The sequence below is a fragment of the Onychomys torridus genome, chromosome 7 (assembly GCF_903995425.1).
Source record: "Onychomys torridus chromosome 7, mOncTor1.1, whole genome shotgun sequence".
In the NCBI taxonomy this organism is placed as follows: Eukaryota; Metazoa; Chordata; class Mammalia; order Rodentia; family Cricetidae; genus Onychomys; species Onychomys torridus.
The window spans coordinates 100,306,664-100,332,435 of NC_050449.1; the positions used below are offsets into that span (position 1 = coordinate 100,306,664).

The 25,772-nt window shown below is 50.3% G+C and overlaps 2 protein-coding genes across 4 annotated transcripts in view; one reads left to right on the plus strand and one right to left on the minus strand.

The window, feature by feature from the left end:
• The window catches only part of Mapkapk3 (MAPK activated protein kinase 3), a 34,173-nt gene extending 23,979 nt beyond the window's left edge, over positions 1 to 10,194 (minus strand). For 2 of the 3 annotated variants that reach the window (XM_036191607.1, XM_036191609.1), the window contains exons 1-2: positions 9,851 to 9,960; positions 9,444 to 9,722 (exon numbers count right to left, since the gene is read on the minus strand). In XM_036191607.1, coding sequence (XP_036047500.1) covers positions 9,444 to 9,722; positions 9,851 to 9,889 — 318 coding nt within the window. In that variant the 5' untranslated portion in view covers positions 9,890 to 9,960. The other variant, XM_036191608.1, reaches the window with a different exon arrangement.
• Positions 10,195 to 18,534: 8,340 nt separating this feature from the next.
• Positions 18,535 to 23,645, plus strand: Cish (cytokine inducible SH2 containing protein). Its single transcript, XM_036192936.1, has 3 exons — positions 18,535 to 18,837; positions 21,669 to 21,889; positions 22,093 to 23,645. The coding sequence occupies exons 1-3, from the start codon at positions 18,818 to 18,820 to the stop codon at positions 22,623 to 22,625; spliced, it is 774 nt and encodes a 257-aa protein (XP_036048829.1). The 5' UTR covers positions 18,535 to 18,817; the 3' UTR covers positions 22,626 to 23,645.
• The last annotated feature ends 2,127 nt before the right edge of the window (positions 23,646 to 25,772 follow it).

A 25,772-nucleotide genomic window follows, 5' to 3' on the forward strand; every position in this document is an offset into this window, starting at 1 on the left:
GGTCCCTTCCTTCCCTGACTCTGGCCAGGTAACCTGAGGAGTCATAATGCACCTAGTCGTACTGTGGTCCGAACAATAGTCTCAGACCATTGGGCCATAAAGAGACCCAAGAAGGAGCTCCCACTCTCCACAGGGACGCCTCAAGTTACAGCTCAGTCCAAGTGTGCCTGACTCCACTATTCTGCCAGCACCTGGTCAAAGCTGACAGCAGGAGGGGACATCGGGAGTGGCCTGGGTGCAGGCAGGCGCTCTTTGCTCTTGTCCCACCCCAGCCTGCCCCTGAGTATGGGGGAGTGGTAGGCTGACTAGAATAAGTCCCCAGCACCTGCCCTGCCCTGCCCTGCCCTGCCCTGGGTCTGTCCTCAGCTTGTGGGCTGCCACAGAGGGCCCATCCCAGCTGGGAACATTTGAAACAAGCAGTAGCAAGGCCTGAGAGAGGAGCATGGGTCACAGCAGGAGAAATGGGTGGGACAAAGAGGTAAAGAGACAGTGCCATTGCAGAGCAGCGGCAAAGATAAAGGCCTAATCTAAGGAAAAAGGCAACATTGACACCAAACCTGCACGGGAAGCAAAATCAATATTCTCAGCACTTCTGTTAGTCCTGTGCTGAAAGGGTTTCCAGGGAGTCCTGGTTCCCAAAGCAGGTGACTTATATTCCTGCTCAAGGCCAAGCCTCTGTAGTTCCCACACAGCAGGGTTTCAAGCACAAATGAAACCCACAATCTAATCCACTTAGTTCCAAAAGGGCAAGAGGCGGGGGGTGGGGGGGGTGGAGGATGGGGGGTGGGGGGGTGGGGGGGGTGGCCACAGCTACCCGGCTTCCTCCAGAGCATTCTTTCCACCCCATGAGGGCTGCCTCCTCCAGATGCAGAGGGAGATCAGGAGAGCCCTTCTAAAAGCCAATAATGTACCATAAAAAACTGTCCCTGAGCTGCCCAAAGGAGAGCCCCACCCTCTGAGAATGTGTTAGCTTGTGCTGTCTCCTCATGAATGCAAAGATGGTTGCAGCCACCAAGACTGAATCCTGCTCCCTGACATAGACACAAATCCAGGTTCAACCACAAAGAGTTTTGACAAAAAGATTCCCAAACTGCCTTTTGTCCAAGGTTACTCAGGAAGAGCAGGAAAGATTGCTAAATTTGGAACTCCTATTTTCTCTGTGCCCTATACAACCTCTCATTTCAGGCCACACAAAAACTCCAGTAGAGGGAGAGCAGCAGAGCCCAGTGTTCTTCGAAAACACTGGTGCTCCTAGAAGCTGCTGTGGATATTTAACTAGGCAAAGATGTGTTACATTTGTTTATGCTGGAGAATATTACTTTAACTGTGTAAAGGTGTGTTACATTTGTTTATGCTGCATTTGTTTAATGATGTAAAGATGTGTTGCTGTTTCACAAGGCACCTGACTGGTGTAATAAAGAGCTGAATGACCAATAGCTAGGCAGAAGAGGAATAGGCGGGGTTGGTGGGCAGAGAGAATAAGTAGGAGAAAAAAATCTAAGCAAAAGAAGAGAGGAGGAGAAGAGAATGGGGAGAAAGACACACCCAGGTCTAGAAGTAAGTCAGGCAACTGACAGTCAGACGTGAGAAGCAATGAAAGTAAGAGAAAGAAAGAAAGAAAGAAAGAAAGAAAGAAAGAAAGAAAGAAAGAAAGAAGGAAGGAAGAAAGAAGGAAAGAAAGAAAGAAGGAAGGAAGAAAGAAGGAAAGAAAGAAAGAAGGAAAGAAGGAAAGAAAGAAAGAAGGAAAGAAAGAAAGAAAGAAAGAAAGAAGGAAAGAAAGAAGGAAAGAAGGAAAGAAGGAAAGAAGGAAAGAAGGAAAGAAGGAAAGAAGGAAAGAAGGAAAGAAGGAAAAGGAAGGAAGGAAGGAAGGAAGGAAAGTAAAAAGCTCTGAAGCAAAACACAGATGAAGAGATACAGGTTAAGTTATAAGAGTGGCAAGAAACAGCCTAAGATAAGGCCAAGCATTTATAACTAATAAGTCTCTGTGTCATGATTTGGGGGCTGGTTGGTGCCCTCCCAAATAAAAGCCTGTTACAAGGAGCCCTGGTCTCCAGAAGAGTACAGCCAGGCCTCCAGGAAGTGTTCCGTACTCTGTAAAAGTTCTGTTATATGCTTGAAATTACTCTTCATATAGAGATGACTACTGTCCTCAGCTCTTGCATAATGGCCTCCACACTTGGACATCTGCTGCCAGCCACAAGGTTGGGACCACGGGAGGCAGAAGAGCAACAAAGCCAAGAAAACTACTATCCCAAATCTGAAGCTCCGGAGAGATAGACATCTGTTGTCATGGAGACCAGACCCTGAACAAAGCCCAAGTGACCTAGACCTCTCTACTGTAATCCCAACAATGGTGCTTTTCCAGTAACCCTCCTCCCCAAAGCTCTTAAGTTCCTCCACTGTTTCCCAAGCCTGTGGCATTGACCCCACTGAAATCAGCCACATCCTGCCAGGACCTGATCTGCAAGTGAGGAAGTGGTACCACACCACAGGTGCTAAGGAGCTAAACCAAACATAACGTCACCCACACCAGACTATTCTTCTCAGACCAGAGGTCTGGACTAAAGAGGGGAACACCTTCCAGAAAGGTCCCCCCTCCTGCTGTAGCCCAGTCCAGATAGTTCTTGCACACTCAGCAGCCAAACTTCCTGTCTGTGGTGGGCTCTGGCATACTGAGCTCACTCAGTGTCATGAGGCCTGAGACAAGCTATGCAGCCCAAGGAGCCCCACATCCATCATAACCTTTGCATACTGACCTCATGGAATCACACCTGAGAATTCAGATATGAACTTCCACTCAGTGAGTGAACTGGGTAAATGTAGGCAAACACCAGCAGTATCACACAGGGCTAAGCTGGGACTGCAAGATTCCCAATAAAATTATAGAGGGCAATGCCAGCACCTTTCTAGAGGTCAGGCTCAAAGACTTTCCCTTGTCTTCAAGAACTTGCATGAGGTAGGGGTGACGTGGATGCTAAGACTGGCATCACTTTCCTGGGCTTTACCTGCCCATCTACCAGATGTGTGTACCTTGGGCAAGTCTACGACCTCTCTGGACCTCAGTGTTCTCATCCATAAAAGGAGAATGATGAGAATTCATTAAAACAATGCATGTTATATATTAGAGACAGGCCTGCCAGATAGACTTCTCTAGAAAACTGTCAGCTGTTTATGGGCATGTTAGAATCTACAGAACCAGCGGCTGGAGGGATGGCTCAATGGTTGAGAAAGCTCATTGCTTTTCCAAAGGACCAGAGTTTACTTCCCAGCACCAATGTCAGGTAGCTCACAGCTGCCTGTAACTTCAGCCCCAGGGGATCTGACACCCTCTTCTGGTCTCTGCTGGTACCTGCATTCACATGCACATACCCATATATAGATATACATATATACACATAATTTTTTTTGGTTTTTCGAGACAGGGTTTCTCTGTGTAGCTTTGTGCCTTTCCTGGAACTCACTTGGCAGCCCAGGCTGGCCTCGAACTCACAGAGATCCGCCTGGCTCTGCCTCCCAAGTGCTGGGATTAAAGGCGTGCACCACCACCACCCAGCACATAATTTTTAAGTAAAATAAATCTAATAAAAAATTTATAGAACCAGGGCTGGCAAGATGGCTTAGCAGGTAAAGACTACTGTCAACAAGCTGACAACCTGACTTCAATCCCAACCCCACGAGGTAGAAGGAGAGAACTGGCTCCTGCAGTTCTCCTGACCTCTGACCTCCACATGCAGGCCATGGCATGAATACACCCAAGTGCGTAAATATACACACAAATAAATAAATGGCAAAAAAAAATTTAAGTTTACAATACCAAGGAATGTTTAACTATATAAAGATGTGTTACATTTGTTTCACCTGCCTAAGACACCTGATTGGTCTAATAAAAAGCTGAATAGCCAATAATTAGGCAGTAGAGGGAGAGGCGGGGCTGGCGGGCAGAGAGAAGAAGTAGGAGGAATCTAGGCTGGAGAAGTGAGAGAGGAGAGAAGGCGGGGGGGGGGGGGGGGGGGGGGGGGGGGGGAGTGGAGAGGGAGGCGCCCAGAGCCAGCCAGGCAGCCGCCGGCCAGACACAGAGTAGGGCACACAGAAGGAAGGAAAGGTGAAAAGCCCCAGGCAAAACATCGATGACGAGAAACAGGTTAAATTAGTTATAAGAGCTAGTGGGACAAAGAAAGACAAGGCCAAGCATTCCTAACTATTAAGAAGTCTCCATGTCACAATTTGGGAGCTGGTTGGTGGCCCAAAAGAAAGCCTACTACAAAGGAATGCTGGCATTAGCTTCTAGATGGGCTGGGGGCAGTGGAGAGAGGACCCTGGAAGAGGATTCTCAAAGTAGATTGGCAGCACACTTTTCAACCAGGCATGGCATGAAGTACAGCTCTTAACCAGGGGTCGAGACCCTGTATGGGGCTGCCTAACTGAATGTGGGAGTTGTCAAAATTTGGGTTTCTGAATATACAATGGCCAAAAACTTAAAAACCAAACACATAATGAATCCAAAGTGTTTGCTGCAGTGCTGATCTTGTGCCTGCTCTGCAGCCTTGGTAGTCAACACACATGTACTTTGCACTGTGCATGCCATCAGGACATGAAACATGGAAGCTGCCTGCCTAAACCACCTCAACTGAGAATTAATACAACTATATATTAAGGCAGTGGCTTTTTTAAAAACCCATGTTTGCGAAGTTGTCGGCTCTTACAGAAACACAATGGTTTAATTACAGAAAACAAGACCTTTAATATTTTTTCCTACCATCATTCCTCAGCATGTTTTACACTAATATATCTTTGAATTACATTGTTAGAATATTTGACTTTCAAAATTGCTGTTTGAAGCCGGGCGGTAACGACACAAGCCTTTAATCCCAGCACTTTGGAGGCAGAGGCAGGTGGATCTCTGTGAGTTCAAGGTCAGCCTGGTCTACAGTTAGTTCCAGGACAGCCAGGGTTACACAGAGAAACCCTGTCTTGAAAAACCTAAATAAATAAGTAAATAAACAAACAAGTGCATTCATCTCATTAATATGAAATTTTGCTTTCATTTTTAATAGTCACATTGTACCTATAACAAAGAATTATTTAAAGATAAATGTCTTGATGATCTACTGTCAGTAAATGTATGTTTTATATACTTATTTTATATATCTATACACTTAGAGTCACGTAAAACTTTTCTCTAGCCAAGTGGGAAATTTTGGGGAAGCCCTGGCATAATAATCTCAGAACACTCACGCCTGGATCTAGACCTCACTTTTGCTGTGTATGTTTAACGCTCTCCTGAAACCTGCTCAACCAAATTGATCGCCCCTGGCAGTTCAGAAACCTCCAGGCTCCTTGGATATTTTTTTCCTTCTAAGTGAGTCTCCACGTCACAATTTGGGAGCTAGTTGGTGGCCCAAAAGAAAGCCTACTACAAAGGAATGCTGGCATTAGCTCCTAGATGGGCTGGGGGCAGTGAAGAGAGGACCCTGGAAGAGGATTCTCAAAGTAGGTTGGCAGCACACTTTTCAACCAGGCATGGCATGAAGTACAGCTCTTATACAATGGGTTGAGACTGGTGGGAATCTTGGGCCAGTGAAACCCTTTCTTTTCCAGGGACTCTGTTGTACAGGGCCACTGGTCCATCTGTGTGCCTCTGACCTGCTGAGTAAGATGAGCTGAGGCTCATCTGACTGGTCTGGAGATGGCAGGTGAGGGGGTGGTGGCTGCCAAATGAGAAAAAGCCTGCCCTGCATGGCAGCCCCACCTCGCCTCAAATCCAGCTCTACCACACCAGCCCCAACAGGCCATCCCCGCCCATGGAGCAACAGGGTGGAGCAAATGGAGCCAACTAGAGTCTCTCTCTCTCTCTGCCTCTCGTTCAGGCTTCTTCCTCCTTCCTGCCGTTCTGGGTGGAGAAAGCCCCTCTGCTCACAAGTGTGGCCCAATGGCAGATAAGTGGCAGAAGGACCTCACCAAAGGCTACCTCCTTCCTCCCCAGGCCTCCCCAGTGGCCTCCATCTGGGAAAGTGAAGCTGCTGCATTCCTTTGTTCAGGCCTTTAGACTGGGAAACAGCACTTTCTTGTGGTTCATCTCTGAGAGTCCGTAGGAAAGATTAGAAAAAGTTCTGGTCCTTGTGCTTGGTTACTTCAATAAGCATTTATGAGCCACTACTGTATGCCAGGCCCTGGGCCCAGGTGCTACAGGGAGCTTTGATTTATAGCTTTAGGGGCAAAGAAGATTCCATTGCTCCAAAAATCAAAGACTCAGGACAGCTCCCTGGAAGGGGTGTCAGTGGGCCTGGCCTCCACAGGTAGGAATGGCTCCATTACAGAAGAAAGTCAGTCACCTACGGAAGCAAAGACCAGAAGACTGAACTGCAAAAGCCTTGTATGCCATACTCAGAGGCTCAAAGTATGTAGTGTCAGGGTGACACCAAGACCCTGGTGACACCAAGCAAGATTTCCTGGTCTCGAGGGTGTTATTTCCAATCAATTGAGGGGAAAATATCCTCTGAGGCATTGTGCTACAGGACATCACTGTGGTCCTACACAGCACACATCCAGGGCGGCCTAGCTCATCTCAGCCATCAACACCAATGGAAAAAGAACTATTCTGGGTGAAGCAGCCAGTCACTTCCTGATCTTGAGCCTGGGAGGAGGATGTAGAGACCCCATCTGGAAGACTCCACAGGAGATACCCCACCCCACCATTCCGTTCTCTTTAATGAAGAGAAGAGGAGGCACTGGAGGCCCAGAGGAGACTCCAACAGGCTGTGTTGATCAGAAGGGAAGGGTCCCCAGTCCTGCTGCACTCCCCCTGTCTCCCCTGGACCTTCTTTGTTTTTACTTGAAGGTACTAAATGCCCAGATCACATCTGCTTTTAATCAGTTAGGCCTGGGAAGGAGCACAGGACGCCAGCAGAAGGAGTATGAAGACTGTATCCCCCCATACATCCCTTGAGGCATTTCACCCTCTGGTTCCAACAGCACAGCATAAGTGCTTGGGGGTGCCACAGAAAGTTCTGCTGGTCACAGAAGTTAGCCTGGGGAAAGAGGCCTTGCTGTGCATGAAGCCAAGCCAGAATAAGCCAGTGGTCAGAGGGGAAGAGAAAGGGAAAGAGGAGAAGGGCCTGCTCCTCTGGAGCCCCACCAAATGGTTGTAGCTACAGGGCCAATGACCACAATCTTCCTGTTTCACAAGTGCCTCCTGCCTTTAGGCTTCCTGCTAGGTCCTTTCTGACATCTCATGCAACAAAGCCTTAAGATGGGCATAAAAAAGGGATGGCCTGACCAAGTTCAGGCTACAGGGTCAGGATAGGACAGCCTAAGAAACTAAGGCACAGTTCCAGGAAGGCACAAGGGCACAGAGCCCATGACCTTCTCCTAGATTGAGCTGGGAGAGGGTTAGGACCCATTCAAGGGCTGGCTGAGGTCCCTAGACCCAGGTCTGCCACTATGTTGAGGCCCCAAATATGTCCTCGCTCTTCTGGACAGAGGACAGAAATTATGAGTGAGAAGATGCCATTGCCCCCTCCCAAGGCCAAGCCATTAAAATAATACATACACAGTCACTGAGCCAGAGGTTGTACTAGCTCCTTCTTGAGTAAGGAGTCAAGATCAGAAAGAATTAGGGTGAGGGTCACATCTAATCTGTGTCCTTGAGGGTCAATTTAGGGCCAGATCCTAGGGTCCTTGAGCGAGTAGCTCCAGCCACGCTCACATACAGTCTTAAGGGGTACAGAGGTAAAACTACTTCAGAACAGCCACAGTTTCCAGTCTAGGACAGGGAGGGCACTGGGGCCCTAAAATGATGGCACTAGAGTGAAAGCCATGGCAGCCAAGTTCCTCCAGTCTCTGGTCAGATACACCGTCTCTAGGGGAGGTGTAGGCCCAGCCCTGCTCAAACCTGGAATTGCCTCGGACCTCGCACCCGTACCTGCCGTGCTCACAGTATCTGAACCCCAGAGGGACTGGTCAGAGCTCTCAGTCACCTCTCAGGGTCAAAGTCTTGGACCTGAGAAGAGGGTCTCAATCAACCACTCACCCTCTCCCAGGCTGCCTCCTAGTCATACAAAAGGATAGCTAATGACAAAGGAGAAGATAAGGACTCACTTTTCATCTCCTTATACCAATCTGCCGTGAGGAAAGCCACCTTCTCCCCTGCTGGGACCTCAAAGCTCTAGTCAGCTGTAGGGTTAGTGGGTAACAAAGCTATATACCTGGGGCCCAGCCCCCAGGTCAACCCTTTCCTGCCCTTGAGGACACCTTCATGATCCCCTCCAGAGTCCTTCTTGGGGAAGGACCTCCTCCTCTATCAGCCTTGATACACCAGAGAAAGACAAAGGACGGGCCGAGCATCACTCAAATTCTTGCAGATCCTGTGCCTTGAGTAAGTCCTGAAGCCTCTCTCGGCTGATTCCAGGCCTATTCAAGTTCACTCATCTCATTTCAAGTTCACACCAAGCCCCGTTCTTTCTCCCTGAACAGAATCAGAGACTTAACTACAATCCTCCAAGGTGTTGCCCAAGGTTACAGAGTTGGCACACACCAAGGCTGAGGTTACAGCCACATCTTCAGGACTCTGCACTCTGGCTCCTGCTGGCAAAAAAGGTTGTCAAACAGACCTTTACTAAACTGACTTCAAGGGGTCACTCTCCACCATACTGTACCATCCTGGTGCCAATGGCACCACCTCCAACTGGGACAGGTTCCCAATGACAAACAATTCAAGGGATCCTGAAGGGGAGGGAAAGAAGGGGGCTCAGGAACTGGGTGCCTGGGGCCAGATGCAGAGATCAGCTACTCCAGGCCACGCCCTCAGTCCCCCCACTCCCCCGCCATCAATGTGCCAGGCTTCTAGGGAACCTTGAGTATGATAGGACTAAATGGCTGCCCATCATTTGTCCAGGGTGGGTCAGCCTAGGAGCAGAGCTGGCCCCTTTCCACAAGGGGGAAACAATTCATCAAGAACCCAGTAGTCAAAGAGCATCCTAAGGTGTGCCGAGCATCAGCCTTTGCCCGCGCCCCCCAACCTGTTCAAAGAGGCTCCTAGCACAGCCTTGGGGGCTCAGCCTCAGGTAGAGGGAAACTTAGACCTATCTCCATAGCAGAAGCTACTTGTCGGGGGGATAGCCAAGCCTTAAGAGCCCCACTTGGGCCTGAGCCCAAGCTAGAGCCAGAGTGTACAGCCACTCCCTCCCACCTTCCGGGTTCAACAGCCCTACTCACATTGACTCCTCCCCTTGCTCTTTGGGACACACCCGGAGCTTGGGTAGGTCGAGCCTGTTTCCCCATGTGTGAGGCTGGGAGGACCCTGAGTCTGATCTTAGAGGAAGAGTATGAAAGTAAAACATGATGCTAAGTGTAGATGCTTAATAGAGGCCCTGGACATACACCCACAGGTATCGGCTGTTGGATCCTCCAGGTCACCCCAGCCCTCAGAAAGACGGGTCACTAACCTTCAAGGCACACTTCTGCCCAGTGCGCCGATGGTGACACTCCAGCACCTTGCCGTTCACACCCAGGCCCAGCACCCGCTTGGATAACTGGTAGTCATCAGTCACCGCGTACTTCTTGGGCTCCCGTCGCACACCTGGGGCCTGAGCACCGCCCAAGGTGGGCCCACCGAGAGCACCTGGCGGGGGCGCAAGACTCCCCTTCTCCCCTGCTGTCTCGCCATCCATGGCCCCCACGGGGCGCTCGGAGGTAGCCCCAGCCTGACGCGCGTCCCGAGGCACCTGAGGGAAAGGGAAAGAGTCACTCCCCACACGGACTTTTTGGACACACCCCAGCCTTGATTTCTCCAGAACTAGACTGACTGGGCTGCTGGCCCAAGACAAGCTGGAAACTGCCTGAGAGTACCTACGTGCAGCAAGGGGGAGGTGATCCCTCTGTCGGGGCACATGTCGAGTGGGGAAGGAGTCCAGCGCTGTGTAGCCGCCAGATCCTGAGAGCTGGCCACACAGGGACCCCGGGAAAGCGTACCTGGCGAAGGCGCACTTGGTGGCAATGCACTAGACGGAAGCCATGCAGCAGGCGAGAGGGGCAAGGGATAGTGATCCCGGGAGCCCGTAGCCGAGGGGCGCCCTGGGCCCGAGTCTCGCCGCCCGCGGCCCACGTGACCTTCCACCCCCCTTTCCCCGCACGTCATCGGGACTTGGGGCCCCGCTAGGTCAGCCTTAAAGGGCCAGGCGGGTCCGGGCTGGGCTGGCCAGGGCACAGCCCCTGGCAGGCTCCGCCCCGAGCCCCACCCCCCCCCACCCCGCCCCGGACAAGAAGGGGGAGCGGCCTCCAGAAGTGGCTGTAACTTTCCCGGCGCCTTGGGACACCGGTAGAAACTCCTCCAAGTGCCTTATCAGTCTCGGGTTTTTAGCCGCGACCTAGAAAAGTGACAGCGTTAAGATTTTGTGTTTCTCTAAGGCTCTTGAGGGCGGTGTTCTTTTTGCATGCTGCCAGGGGACTTTGCTAGACTCCCGACTTTCCACGTGGCTAAGCGCGCTAGAATTCAACTTAATTTTTGCCAACTTGCCCTGGGAACTGGTATGTTGTTTGATTCAGTCCCTGGTGGGTTAGGGTACCTCTCCAGCACTAGCCAGCTTTTCTTTCTGTGCACTTCCTGACCAACCTTCTTTTGACTTTGCGATTTACTTGTCAGCTAATGTATTGGGCCACATTCATGCTGTCCTGCAACGCATGCGGTCTGCAGCCGCAGGCTGAACACACCTGGGGCGTTCCTGAATCAGAAATCTTGGTTTTCCACTTGGTCAGGTACATCAACTTTTCACCTTATTATGGTTTGGACTTCGGATTCTGTTTCAAGCCCTTGGCCCCGGTGGTGAACACCCTTAATTCCTGCACAAAAAAAGGCGTAGGCAGTTAGATTTTGAGTTTGGGGTTAACCTAGGCTACAGCGTGAGGCTGTGTTTAAAAAAAATAAAGTTAGCCGGGCGTAGTGGCCCACGCCTTTGATCCCAGCACTGGGAAGGCAGAGGAAGGAGGATCTCTGAGTTGGAGGCCAGACTGATCTACAAAGCAAGTTCCAGGACAACTAGGGCTGTTACACTGAAATTCTGTCTCAATAAACCAAGCAAATAAATAGAGATTAACTTAACATTAAACTCCCTTTCTCCCACCCCAGAGACACACTATTAGCTTTGAAATATCCCTTTCTGCGTTTAGACATCAATTTCATTCTTAGTCCATCTTAGCCTGTCATAGATACCTTGAGCCAGCTTTCCCAGAAGTCTCTTTTTTTACAGAAAGATCAGGGGCACCCATGGAGAAAAGAAAACTCAATGAGAACCACAGATAGTGAGACTGTGTCTCTTGTGGCAAATCTTTCAACCATATCCACAACCCACAAGTTGAAGTAGCCAAGCCAAGTGATTCCTTGAAACTTTTGCAAAGTGGGTGGTGCCACAGGCAGGCCCTTTGATCAGGTCTCTGCTGCCATCTACAGGCTGTATTCAGACCTGCAGCCACCAGGACCTTTGTCCCACCCAAAGGCGTCCACCTCCAAAATGTATCCATTTCCTGGCCTAGGAATTGGTGACCTTGAAGACCTCCTCTATAACCTCAACACAAACAAAGCTACATGGGCTGCACGTCCACAATTGTCAGAGAATTAGTTCCTAGCTAGCAGGAATTTGGTGCCCTTCTATCCATACAACTGCATCCCCTTGCTGACAACTACTTTGTGAAGGGTACTGCAACTATTTGTGGTACTCTCTGTGCGCAGCAGACAGCTCAGTCTGTCTCCTCCAGGACTGGCGACTCTGTCTTCTCCAGGCAACCTTTAAGCTAGCAACAGTCTATGAAGCAGAGGTCCCTAGATAAGAGCCTCTGCTAATCATAAGAACACTTCCTACAGACCAGGAAATGCTCTACCTGAACCCCATGGTCTCACTGAGACAGGGGAAGGAAGACATGATCATCCCTTTAGACACACATTGAAAATACACAAGAGAATCAAGCTCCGAGAGGGCAAGTGACCTGCTTGAAGTCAACAACTAGCAAGAGAGGCTCTCCCCCGCCCCCCACCCCTCATTTCAACCCTTTGCAAAGCACAACCTCAAAGTTGGGCTCTCTCAGATAATGACCACCTCTCGTGATGTTTCCTTCGTTGCTCTACTCATTCACATGTGCAAGTATACTCTGACACATGCACTCACACTGTTATGGAACATTACTTTAACTAGGCAAAGATGTGTTACATTTTTTCAGCCACAGAATATTACTTTAACTGTGTAAAGGAGTGTTACATTTGTTTATGCTGCATTTGTCTAATTATGTAAAGATGTGTTACATTTGTTTCACTGTGTTACATTTGTTTCACTTTGCCTGCCTGAGGCACCTGATTGGTCTAATAAAGAGCTGACCAACCAATAGCTGGTAGACCTAATAAATAGGAGGAGGAGGAGGAGGAGGAGGAGGAGGAGGAGGAGGAGGAGGAGAGGAAAGAGAGAGGAAGGAGGGGAGAAGAGGGGAGACACCAGACAGACAGACAGACAGACAGACAGACAGACATAGAGAAGCAGTGGAAGTAAGATAGAAGAAAGGTAATGAGCCCCGAGGCAAAGGGTAGATAAACAGGTTAATTTAAAGGAGCTAGCCAGGAATGTGCTTAAGCTAGGCTGAGCACTCAAAACTAAGGATAAGTCTCTACATCATGATTTGGGAGCTGGTTGGTGGTCTAAAAGAAAAAGCCTGATACACACACGCTGCATACAAGAGACACACACAGATATTCGGATACATAAATGTGTATGACATACACATGCACAGATACATATAGCCATGTGCAGGCACACACCCACACACATTTGCCTAGCTGCACCTAGGATCATGTGGAATCATAGTCCCACTTAATAATCAGACCCCAAATCTAAGAGCTTGAAGGAAGCCATGCAATCCGGAAGTTTTTGCTGCTCGGAGGCTGAGGCAGGCACTGCTTTCTGTAGGCAACCAGTTTGAAGCTAGTGAACCCAAGGCTCAGCAAGGTCTCGTTCTCTACGAGCAGGATTCCACAAGGCAGGTAACTAAGGGTAGAAACTGGGGCTGGGCATCTCAGTGTGGGCCCTGTAAAAAATGTCTCCTTCTTAAAACAAAACCAAAAACGCGGTTCAGCTGTTAAGAGCACATTTGTTCTTTGAGAGCACCCAAGTTACATTCTCCATACCCAGGTGGGTCACAACCACCTGTAACTTTGGTTCCAGGGGATCCTGTACCTCTACCTCCTTGGGCATCCACACTCATGTACGTCTGCACATGAACACATACACATAAAATTAATATTTTTTAAACAGGGGTAAGCTGGGTGGTGGTGACACACACCTTTAATCCCAGCACATTGGAGGCAGAGGTAGGTGGATCTCTAAGTTTGAGGCTAGCATGGTCTACAGAGCGAGTTCCAGGACAGCCAGGGCTACACAGAGAAACCCTGTCTTGAAAAACCAAACCAAACCAAAACAGCTAGATTTTAAGTACCCTAAAAATTTTAAATTGTGTTTTTAAGTTTGCTTGTTTATTTGTTTGTTTGTTTGTTTGTTTTTCAGCTTTTAGGAACCTTATTTCCCATCCACCTTTTTCCCCTTTGCTCAGGTGTCTGCAGAGGAGCTCAGGACCACTCAGTGGTGACTCCAACCACTCAGTGGCCTGTGCTGTGGGAGCTGCTGACCAGTCCTCAGTGGCTGGCTGGGTACTCCAGCCTTCAGCAGGAACTGCTGGATGGGCACAGGGGGCACCTGCACACCCTCAGACCAGTCTGCCACCTCTGGGTAACAACAACAATTGGGACTGAACTCAATCTCCTCTGGTCTCTGTAGAAGTAAAGACCGGACATAACCTCCCATGGGTGCTCACAGGAGACAGTGCCATGCATGCCGAGTACTTCCGGGGCCAGCATCCACATCGGACCCACTGAGTGAGCTCCCTTGTTGTTGGGATGGCAATGTTCACGTAGCACAGAGGAGAGACTGTGTTACACATAGCATTGGTGGGCAGGTTGACACAGAGGGCTCTGTGAGGGGCTGGTGGTCAGCCTTGGGACCAGTCACCACTAGAAGCCACAGCTCCCTGAAGGCTTGCATTTGAAGGTGCCAGGCATGAAGGGGCAGCAATTGGAGTGCTCCAGTGGCAGCAGCCAACTTCAGCAGGGCTCCCTGGCTGGTGTTCCCAGAGAAGATGCTGCGGGCGCCAGCAGGGTTCTCAAGGGCAACAATAGCCCGAGCTGCAGGCAACAGCTTCTCTGCTCCTCTTCAGATTTATGATGTAGATACCATCGCTTTTCCTTTTGTAGGTGTGCTACTCCATCTGAAAGTGAAGGTTGGTGCTACCCAAGTGGGTCCCTGCCTCAAGGAATTTGAGGACATCGAGGGCTCCTGATATTGTGTAAGTTTCCCTTTAATGATGGGAATAAAGGACAACACCGTTTAAACACATCCCTGGGCATTTCAGAAAGCATTTCGTTTCTCCTTTTTTTTTTTTTTTTGTTTGTTTGTTTGTTTGTTTGTTTTTTGTTTGTTTGTTTGTTTGTTTTTCAAGACAGGGTTTCTCTATGTAGCTTTGCACCTTTCCTGGATCTCACTTGGTAGACCAGGCTGGCCTGGAACTCACAAAGATCCACCTGCCTGTGCCTCCCCAGTGCTGGGATTAAAGGCGTGTGCCACCACCACCACCCAGCTTTGTTTCTTTTTGACCTCAAACTCACTGAATAGACAAGGATGACCTTCAACTCCTCACCTTCCTGTCTCAACCTCTCAAGTGTTAGAATTACAGATGGGAGCCACCATACACTGCATTTTGTTAAAATTTATATTCATAGAAGTCAAACTTGCTTGCTGCCATTGTTCAGACCACACTGAAGTATAAATGTAAGTAGCCCCATAAAGAATGCCCTTCCTGGGCTGGTGAGGTAGCTCAGTGGGGTAAGTGTGCACTGCCTACATAAGCCTAGAGACCTAGGTTCAATCCCTAGGATCTATACAAAGGTGGAAAGAGGGGCTGGAGAGATGGCTCAGAGGTTAAGAGCACCAACTGCTCTTCCAGAGGTCCTGAGTTCAATTCCCAGCACCCACCCACATGGTGGCTCACAACCATCGGTAATGAGACCTGGTGCCCTCTTCTGTATACATAATAAATAAATAAATCTTTAAAAGGTAGAGAGAACAGACTACACAAAGTTGCCTTCTAATCTCTACATTCACAGTGTGTCATGCGCACGAGCACGCGCATACACACATTTAAATGTAAATGCCTATGATTATATAGACACATGTATTTCCCATATCAATCATAAACAGAGGTTTTCCAGCTGTTCACTTAGCCCAGGGAAATCAGAACGTGTAGCTTCTTCTCAATGCCTATGCTGCAGCAACCACCTGGAATCATGTCCCCTTTCACACTATTGGAAAGATTTGAAACATAGGATGCTGGGCCTGGGCAGGCTGGGTTCATGGCAGCAGACTCTGCCACTTAGCCCTTGGTAATAGTTGTGTTCAAGGGAACAGAGACTGAGGCCACTGAAGTAAGTTACAGTGACCAAACAGACCATCCAGTAAGTGGCTGCTGGAGGGCAGCCCCTGCTCCTCCCCACAATCGCCTTTTGATGAAAGGGAACCTATTCATGGCGAAAGGATAGAAACCAAATATTGAGTGAATGTTGCTGTGTATTCTTGTGATTTTTCTGGGAGGATGAAGGCAAAGGTGTCCTGCAGCAACAGGAATCCACACAGTGCCTGCAACAGAATACACTAGGAAGAAATATCTCTGGATATTTGGCTAGTGAGGTCTTAAGAAGGAGCGCCACAGTCGGGCGGTGGTGGCACACGCCTTTAATCCCAGCACTGGGAGGCAGAGCCAGGTGGATCTCTGTGAGTTCGAGGCCAGCCTGGTCTACAGAGCGAGTTCCGGGAAAGGTGCAAAGCTACACAGGGAAACTCTGTCTTGAGAGAAAAAAAAAGGAGCACCACTAGGTGGCAGTGTGGACCCACCAGTCAAGGACGGGGGCCATTCAACAGGGATTGGAGAGGTAATAAGGGAATGGCCAGAGTTATTCACAAAGCTTGAATGAAGCAAGTAGGTGGGCAGTTTGGGCAGAACAGGGGCACACAACAGTTCCCAGCACACAGGTGAGATGCATAACACTGTTAAATCCACAAAAGACTAGTGGAGAGCCAAACCCCTTGGGGAGATTGGTTTGCACAGAACTTCTGAATCCCTGACCTCTGTAGGAGATTCTTTCAAGGGAATACCCAGGTGCTCTGATACAGACTAGAGTAAGGACAGATAAGGATGCTGAGGAGTTTGAAGGATACCTTCAAAGTTACCTTGACCTAGAGGCGAAGTATTTGGAAGGTAATAAGGCTTTGGTTGCACCCCACTACTTGCTAGCTGTAAGATCTAAGGTACAGCATAATCTGTGTCTTAGTTTCCACACATAACAGACGGCATTATCTATGCTTGTTGTGACTGCTAAATAAAACTGGAATTTGCTGAGTGTCTAGCACATGGTGAGTATTCATTAGTCACAGTAAACTGGAAGGGACATAGTCTTGGGGTAGAGTGCTTGAAATGTGGCATCAGAAGTTCAAAATCACAGCTCCAGGCTGGAGAGATGGCTCAGTGGTTAAGAGCACTGGCTGCTCTTCCAAAGGTCCTGAGTTCAATCCCCAGCAACCTCATGGTGACTCACAATCATTTGTAATGAGATCTGGTGCCCTCTTCTGGCCTGCAGCCACACATGCTGTATACATAATAAATAAATAAATAAATATTTGGGGTTGGGGATTTAGCTCAGTGGCAGAGCGCTCGCCTAGCAAAAAAAAAAAAAAGTCAAAATCACAGCTCTGGGGGCCAGAGAAATAGATCAGCAAATCAAGGTGCTTGCCACCAAGCCTAACAACCTTTGTTGAGCCCTGGGACTCACACGGTTATCCTCTGACTCCACACGAGTGCCATGGCACCTGCAAACACATGAGCGCGGGGGGGGGGGGGGGGGGGGGGGCGCGCACACACACACACACACACACACACACACACACACTTTTAAAATAAGAAAATGACGCCTGTGAAATCCCCTTATCTTCTTAGCAATGTGGCAATAGTTCCTACAGAAGAGTTAGCAGCCATACAGGGATCCCATGCTTTCTAGATACCCCAGCTCTACCTCACCCATATTCCAAGAAACTGGCTTCTTGCTCTATTCTGGGAGCTCTGATTGGGTCACACTGAAGCTTAGCTTCCCCTTCAGAGCGGCTACAGAGAATTGGGACCTTTGGAGTCATTTCTGATCTTCATTAAGTACTCTTTCCTTTTCGGTCTTATCTTCAGCTCTCTATCTTGGGTGGGGCTTCCAGAGCCTTATCTGTGCTGGGGAAAACCCAGATGCTATTATTCAAGGTCCTGTACACTGCCAGAAACCTGGCATCCCTGCCAAAGATCTTGTAGCCACCCTTTTCTGAGGAACCTGGGTGGAGTGACATGTGTCAAGGGAAGAGACACATACTGGACAGTGATGGGTGTGGAAGTAGTGGATGCTACTGGCTCTCTAGATTCCATCTCCCCAAATCCTGGACCAAAGCTTTGGAGGATGTTCTCTATAGACTCTATCTATAGTCCTTCAATATGCTCCCTGGTAAACTGGACACGGTGGTTTAGCCTGTAATCCCACACCTGTACTTGGAAGTTTGGGGCTAGCCTGGTCTACAGGTCTACATACATTCCAGACCACTCTGGATCCTTTTTTAATTCTCCCTGGTGAGTTACTGGGAATAAAACATAGCAAGTTCTCTGTTTTACAGGAGAGCAGTGTCGCAGTTCTGTCCCCTACCTCTATAATCCTATCCCCAAACTATCTCCCTTTGTTTGAACTCAGTTTTCTCACAGCATTTGGTTGTACTTCACCAAGCCATAGACTGAGCTATCTGGGAGCTGCCTGTCTCTGTTCACCTACTGGGGAGTGGGTAATTTCCAAGACTGGAGGTCCACTCCGAGATCAGGCACAGATAGGATGGACTCATTTCATACAAAAGATTAGATGTAGCTGTGGTGACCACAGTAGACCTATGTATATATTTCCTCTCCCTAAGTCTATCTCTAAACCTCACACCACAACACCTACCTCCTGGCAACTCCACACACAGTGTCCCGCTGTAAGCGAGACCCAATAGGGAGCCCTAATGCAATGTCCGATAGGAGCGGCTAGCTAGGAGGACCGGCCCAGACCGTGCCCTCGCGCTGGGGAGATAAGTGCACCCATCCCCAAAGAAGCAGAGGAAAGGAAGACAATCTGGCCTGAGTCGCACACTTCTTTCTCCTTAACTCGCCCCTAAACTCAGTCTTCTCCCTACCAATCTCTAGGCCCCGCCTCACTCGGTCACGTCAGTCCAGGATTCACGCACTTCAATTGGCCCGTCCAGCTGCTCGGCTCCACCTTCAGCGCTGCGATTGGTCAACTCGAGGAGCTCCCGCCCAGTTTTCCTGGAAAGTTCTTGGAAATCTGTCAAAGGTGTTTCCTTTCGCAGTCCGAAGCCCCAGACGCCAGCGCCCCTGTTCCCCTCCCGGCCCACCGTCGCAACGCCTGCGGTTCTAGGAAGATGCGGCTTCCGGGAAGGGCTGGGACGCAGCGGACAAAAGATTAGGAGGCGGCTGGCCCCGCCCCGCCCTCCCGGCCCGGCCCCCTCGTCCTTCCAGGCTGCTGGCTCCACAGCCTTTCAGTCCCCGCTCGCCGCCTGTGAGCCCCGGGACCTTGACCCTCGCGCCTTCGACACCCACTGGCTCCCTTCTGCTTCCGTCCCGCCGAGCCCGACTCTCGAGCCGCCGTTGCCTCTAGGACATGGTCCTTTGCGTACAGGGGTAAGCGCAGCTCTCTCCCTGCCCATACTCCACGCGGGAAGCACTGGAGATCACTGGCCTCCAGCTAGTTGCGGGATTTGGGAGGGCTTGACCGGTTGGAGGTGATGGAGTGCGAGAGGACCTTGAGTGGTGTGTCTAGGATACCCCACACACACACACACACGCACATACACACTTAAACGGGGCTTTTGAGCGGTGGGAGGAGCCCCCATTCCTGAGATCTCACTGGCAACAACTTTTAGAGGTCTCCCAGGATGGAGCTCACCAGTCTAGACTTTTTTGAGTCCAGAGCTTACCTCGCCTTGCGGTTTCCTACCTGCCAGTAACCAGCCCCTAGACTCCTCTCTGTTCAGGTGTCCATTCCTCTGTCCCAGGTCAGCGGTTAGGCCATCCCTGAGTTCTTTGACTCTCCTAAGACTGGCACCTGATAACCAGCACCCTTAGGAGCATCCCCACACCTTTTCAAAGCCCAGATTGAGGTCTCAGTGCGACAGAAACGTTAGCCTGTTTTCTCCAAGGTTTTCTGAAGACATGGAAATATGGGACTGTAGGTGGACTGGGGCTTTGATAAGACAAAGTCTTGGCCTCCTCTGAGTGGTTTTGGCACACCTGTTCACTCTGTTTCAGTGTCCCCTTAAGTTATTCATCAGTCAGGAATTCAGGAAATGCTAAGAAGAGCGGAAATATATACACATGGGTATTACAAATCCAGGGAGAGCTGGGTGGTCCGATAGCAGTTGTTATAACTGACATGCATATGGTGCCAAGTGAGGGAGAGTGGAAGGTGGGGCCAGGCTGAAGTGCCCTTGCTCTAAGCAGTCCTGGGTCTCAGGAAAAGGACATGGAGGTGCTGGGAAGACTATTTATTCCTTGGTAGTCCCTACCATGTTCTTTAGTCTTTGAATTTTGGACTCCTCAGCAGACCCACACCCTGCCTTCTTTCTTGGGTGGCCCCCTCCTCCATTCTGGGCTCCCACAGCCTCTTTGACTTTGCCTTAACGGAAGGCCCCTGGGAACCTCAGGGCCAATGTTGGGCATTAGGGACACAAGCTCTTGAACGGATGCACTTGTATCCCACCTTACTGGGCTTGGTTCATCTCACTGGCTTGTATTGTCAGGCAGGATTTAATGGCTGGATTCCAAGACATGCACACACAGGTTCTTGGAACACACCAGCCCTCACCCCCACCACAGTGACACAGTGGTAGACACACCCCTGCCTAGATCTATAATCTCTCCCCAGCAACCTGAGGGGATTAACATAGCCATTCTACACCTAGACACCATACCAGCCCCAGAGGAGCTTACTACACATGCATGTGGGGCCTGTGCAAAGGTCATGCTTACAACAGAGGCTGGAGCCGGGCGGTGGTGGCGCACGCCTTTAATCCCAGCACTTGGGAGACAGAGCCAGGCGATCTCTGTGAGTTCAAGACCAGCCTGGTCTACAGAGTGAGTTCCAGGAAAGGCACAAAGCTACACAGAGAAACCCTGTCTCGAAAAACCAAAAGAAAAAAGAAAGAAAAACAGAGGCTGTGGAATGACTGGCTAGCTGCCCACATCCTCTCAAAAGGTACTTGGAACAGGCTATGAGCCCCAGCAGGCAGGTCACCTCAAAATTCTACTCACTAAGTGGGATTCCAGAACTCTCACGGTTCAGTCAGATTGATTAAGTGTGGAAAAACACTTGGCAGGAAGAGCCAGCCACCCCTTCTCATGAGTGGTCACAGGACCATGACCTTCTAAACACCACTTACACTGTCAGGTCTGGCTTCTGTCCCTGCTGACTGCTACCGGCTCCTAACCACCCCTTGTTGTTTACAAGCAATACCTGATACAGGGTTGCCTTCCCCAGCAAGTGTGGGCAGAGCCTAGGGTTTCATTATCTTGTGGTCCTAAGATCCAACAGGGGCCTAGACACAGAACTGAGGCCCGGAGACATATTTTATGAAAAATGAGAGAGCCCCTGGGCCACCACCTGGGTGGGCTTCCCCTAGGATTCAGCCATCTCGGTTCCCCTAACCCCTGCTCTCTAATATTGCCAAACCCCTCAGGGCAAGTAGGTCCTCATCTGGAAGGAAGGAGAACCCAGAGAGGCAAACTGTACACACTCGACAGGGTGGAGTCTGGAATGTGGGTTGAGTATTCCGTCCTTTGGTGGGAGCTCATATTTATGAGAGATGAGAGTCACCAATGCCTTTAGAGGCCACTGCCTCCCCTCAGCGGAGAGGAGCAGAGCCCAGGATGGGAATCCAGCCGGTTATGGGTAGGAGCTTTTTTTAAGTGTAAAGTCCTAGCCAGTGTGGACTGAGGTACCCCTGACAGAGACCTCCATTGACAGGAAGCTACCATGTAACCCTGTGACTCTACCAGATACAGTGGCATTTGACAGGCTACCTCAATCAGAGAACAACCTGGGAGATAGTTCGTGCATTGACAGGTTCCCCATTCTTGTGGTCAGAATGCTGAAAGTGCTCCTGGGGGATGGCCTGTGATTTTGGTGATACAAGACGAAGGTTAATTTGTATATAGTCAATGCAGGAAAGTAGAAAAGAAGCTTTTGAGAAAGAAAGATCTGTAGATATGAGCTGGGTGCGGTGGTTTACACCTTTAACCCCAGCATTTGGGAGACAGAAGCAGGTGGATCTCTGTGAATGTGAGGCCAGCCTGGTCTACGTAACAAGTTCCAGGCCAGCCAGGGCTACATAGTAAGGCCCTGTTTTGGTTTTGGTTTTGTTTTTTTAAATCGGTGTGTTTGGGGGAAGCAATCAAAGGACTTTTCTGAAAATGAAGATCATATGAGACCTCTGTTGCCTATCTGCCCACTTTAGATCTTGTCCTCTGCTGGCTGTGGAGCACACTGGGCAGCGGCCTCTGTGGGCCCAGTCTCTGGAGCTGCCTGAGCCAACCATGCAGCCCTTGCCCACTGGGGCACTCCCAGAGGAGGTGGCAGAGGAGACCCCTGTCCAGTCAGAGAGTGAGCCCAAGGTGCTGGACCCTGAGGAGGACCTGCTGTGTATAGCCAAGACTTTCTCTTACCTTCGGGAATCTGGTGAGTCTCAGGAGAGATGGACCTTGTCCTGGGAAGTCTGTGGAGGAACTAAGCTCTTTGGATTTTGAATCTGATTTGGGAAGCATGGTCCTGCCCCTAAGTCTGATGGTAGAGATGCATCCCTCTCCAGGGAAATGTGAAGTTGGTGCCCTTAGGTAATGTCCATGCTGATCAGCCCCTTGCCCTCTTCTCCCCTTGTCTAGGATGGTATTGGGGTTCCATCACAGCCAGCGAGGCCCGGCAACACCTACAGAAGATGCCAGAGGGCACATTCCTAGTACGAGATAGTACTCACCCCAGCTACCTGTTCACGCTGTCTGTCAAAACCACCCGGGGCCCCACCAATGTACGCATTGAGTATGCTGATTCTAGCTTCCGACTGGACTCCAACTGCTTGTCCAGACCTCGCATCCTGGCCTTCCCAGATGTGGTCAGCCTTGTGCAGCACTATGTGGCCTCCTGTGCTGCTGACACCCGGAGTGACGGCCCAGATCCTGTTCCCACCCCAGCCCTGCCTGTGCCTAAACACGAGACACCTGGTGACTCAGCCCTGCCTCTCCCCATGGCTACTGCCGTGCATCTGAAACTGGTGCAGCCCTTTGTGCGCAGGAGTAGTGCCCGCAGCTTACAACATCTGTGTCGCCTTGTCATCAACCGTCTGGTGGCTGACGTGGACTGCCTGCCGCTGCCCCGGCGCATGGCCGACTACCTCCGACAGTACCCCTTCCAACTCTGACTGGGCCAGACACCCTGCCCTGCCTCACATAACTATATCCTGAAGCAAACACAGGCCCCAGCTGGAGCTGGCTTCCTGCTGTCCCTCTTCAGTCATCCTGCTACCTGTGTACATACAGAAGTGCCAGCAAGAACAAGGCAGACGGAAGAGGGATTGTCACAGACTCTGAGGTCAATGCCTCCAGGTCCCATATGGCTCTTGGTGGCGAAGCCACATGTCAGAGCAGAGAGAGACAGGCAGGACCTTGTCTCACCCTGGAGGCTGGACCCAGGCCTCCATTCACTGGTGTGTCCTAGCCATCCAAACTCTCTATTTTCTCCCAGCTCTGGTCTCTCAATCTGCTGGGTAGGGCAGGCCCCCTGCCCATCTATAGAGCAGTCAGCCTGTTTCTGGGAGAGTATCAGCCAGAGGTACTGAGGTTGATAGTGCCATCCCCTTGGGAGAAAGCAGGCCAGGCTGGGGGGCTACACAATTATACAGTATTTATTTATTTATTCTCCTTGCGGGGGTTGGGGGTGGGTTAATGGCATGAGCCATCCCATTTTTCTGCCCTAAGGCCTGGGTGGTCCAAAGATCCCCAGCTCTGGTTCTTCCCTGTGGAGACCCCCATCCCCAGATGTATTGTTGGGCCCAAAGTAGTCCTGAATGTCCTGGCCCTTACCACCTGCATATGGATGTGCCCACTCTCTTTTCTCCCTGGCCTCTTTTGGGAGGCTTGGGAACCAGACAGACGGGAGCCAGAAACACAGAGCTCACACTCTCTCCTCACATGGCTTCACAGAGCTGGCTTCTCTGTGGTGTGGTCCCTGCAGGGGGCATGTGCTGGGTCAGGAAGGGGATGCTGGCTCAAGGGCTGCTCTTGCAGCTCCTTTGTGTCTGCTTCCTGCCCAGGAAGTTGCCTGCATGTGAGAGAGCGAGAAATACATACCTAATGAGACTTTATAAAACAATTATTATTATAACACAAAAACCAGCTTGGTAGTTTTTCTTCCACTGATTTTTCTGTAATGATAATAAAATTATGCCTTCCATTTATGAAGCCTTCTGTGGGCATCTGGAGTTGCGGATAGTCTGTCTCCCTCTCATCCTATTGTGATCCAGTTTCACATCTGGAAAAGCCGAAGCTCAGAACCTTATGAGACTGAGCAGTCTCTGCCAGGGGACTGAGGGGTGAAGGAAACAGAGAGCTGCCTTTCTTGTCACCTCCCCCTGTTCCCCTTGGGAAATGAGAGACAGGAGGTGAAGTTCTGTTGACATGCCTCCTAGTGCGCTGTCCATTGCACTGCTGGGTATGTGGGAAGTGGGGAGCAGAAGGCTCCAAGCCCAAGAGGCGCACATAGAGGAAGTAGCCATTCAAAGTGCAAGTGGGCACAGAGGGAAGGCTGTAACTTGAGAGGAAGGGGCCACAGGACTCAGGACAGACCTGGCAGGAGGAAGGACAGTGGAAACAAGCATGTGAGAACGGAAGGGTCCCAGACATAAGGCCTGAGAGGGCTCTTCCCAGGCAATGAGGTAGATCAGTTGAGTCAGATAGTGACCAATGAGCTGGTAGGGTCTGGTCTCGGGGAGGGGTGTCAGAATTCTTGCTTATGCTGACTGGGGCAGAGGACCTTCTTAGTCAAGATCTTGTACACCAGAAATACAATTAAAATGGAAATGCTGTCCAGGGTTGATGGTTGGACTTGGAGATATTTAGACCGCTGGGATCCTGCTATGGCCTGGTGTTTTCTCCACCATGTGCCTCACAGGAAAGCTCTCCAAGCTGGGCTCCTAGCCTCTAAGCCTTATGGGAACAATTCAGGATATGTTCTTAGTCCTGAGACCATCAGAAGTTGCAAATTACAAGAGGCCAGTAATGGTGGATCATGAGCAGGAAGCTACAAGAAGCGGCATCTTGATACAGAAGAGGCTAAAAATAAATAAATAAACAACCAGAATCAGGGAGGCTCAGGACTGAGGACAAGGAGACAGTAATGACAAAGAAGAGGAGTGACATTGTGGGACTGGGAAGATGGCTCAGGGGTCGAGTGTTTGCTATTCTTTCAGAGGACCAGCGTTTCCAGTGGAAGTGATGCCGTCTTCTGGCCTCTGTGCACCTACACACACACACACACACACACACACACACACAGAGAGAGAGAGAGAGAGAGAGAGAGAGAGAGAGAGAGAGAGATCCTTTTTGGTCTGACACCTCGATTGCTGGTGGCAGCTGGTCAAACTTGCTGACAGTGCGCCTCTTCCCAGCGTTACCATGGCCCTGGTAATGCCTTTTCTTCAACTTTGATCTCAGCCTCTGTGGTTCCCAAAATGTGTGAGGTAATCCCTCTTGCCCTCCACCCCCCAGATCTGAGTCATATAGTGGGAAAGTAGTGGGCCCACAGGGCCCAGAGGCAGGCTTTCCACATCTGGTGCCTCAACCTGGACAGTCAGCTGCTGTAAGAAAAGGAAGCAGAGACAACCTCATTCTTCACACGAGGGACTGTCTAAGAATGCCTGCCAGGTGCAAGTCTGCATGAAGACTCTACTCCACAGGAGTGGGTTCAAATACTACCCTATATTCAAATGCCAGGAGCAGGGCTGGCTGAGGCCGCTCAGAAAGTCGGGCACAGAGCAGCACTCATCCATCCTACCTGCGCTGGGCCCCACATGGCTCCGTGAGGTGGGGATGGGCAACTGGACGGCAGATTGGACAGATGTTACTCTCCACCCATCTCCGCCCACTGACAGCACTGGAGTGGTCCTGGCAATGGGCCATCCCCAGCTCCCCTCAAACCAGAGTCTACTCTTTCCTGACATTTCAGTCTGTATATAAGAGGAATACCAATGCCTGCCTAGGGACAGGGACAGGAGAAAACATGTCATTGGACCCCAGACCCAAGTCAGAGACCCAAGGCTAACAGATGGTCCTGGGCTACTAAAAGGACAACCAGGCTGGCACTAGCTGGAGAGGAAGGGTAAGCCATGAGGTGGGCATGCTGGACCCTGCGCAATGCCCAAAGAGTAATTAATGCCACCCTTCACTGATTGAGTCCCTTCATGCGTGCTCTTTGGCCACTATCTCAGACTCCATCAAGGCCCTGGGGCCACAGCAGGGAACGAGACAGACACGGCCTCCATCCTCACGGAGCTTGTGGGTAGTGCCAGAGA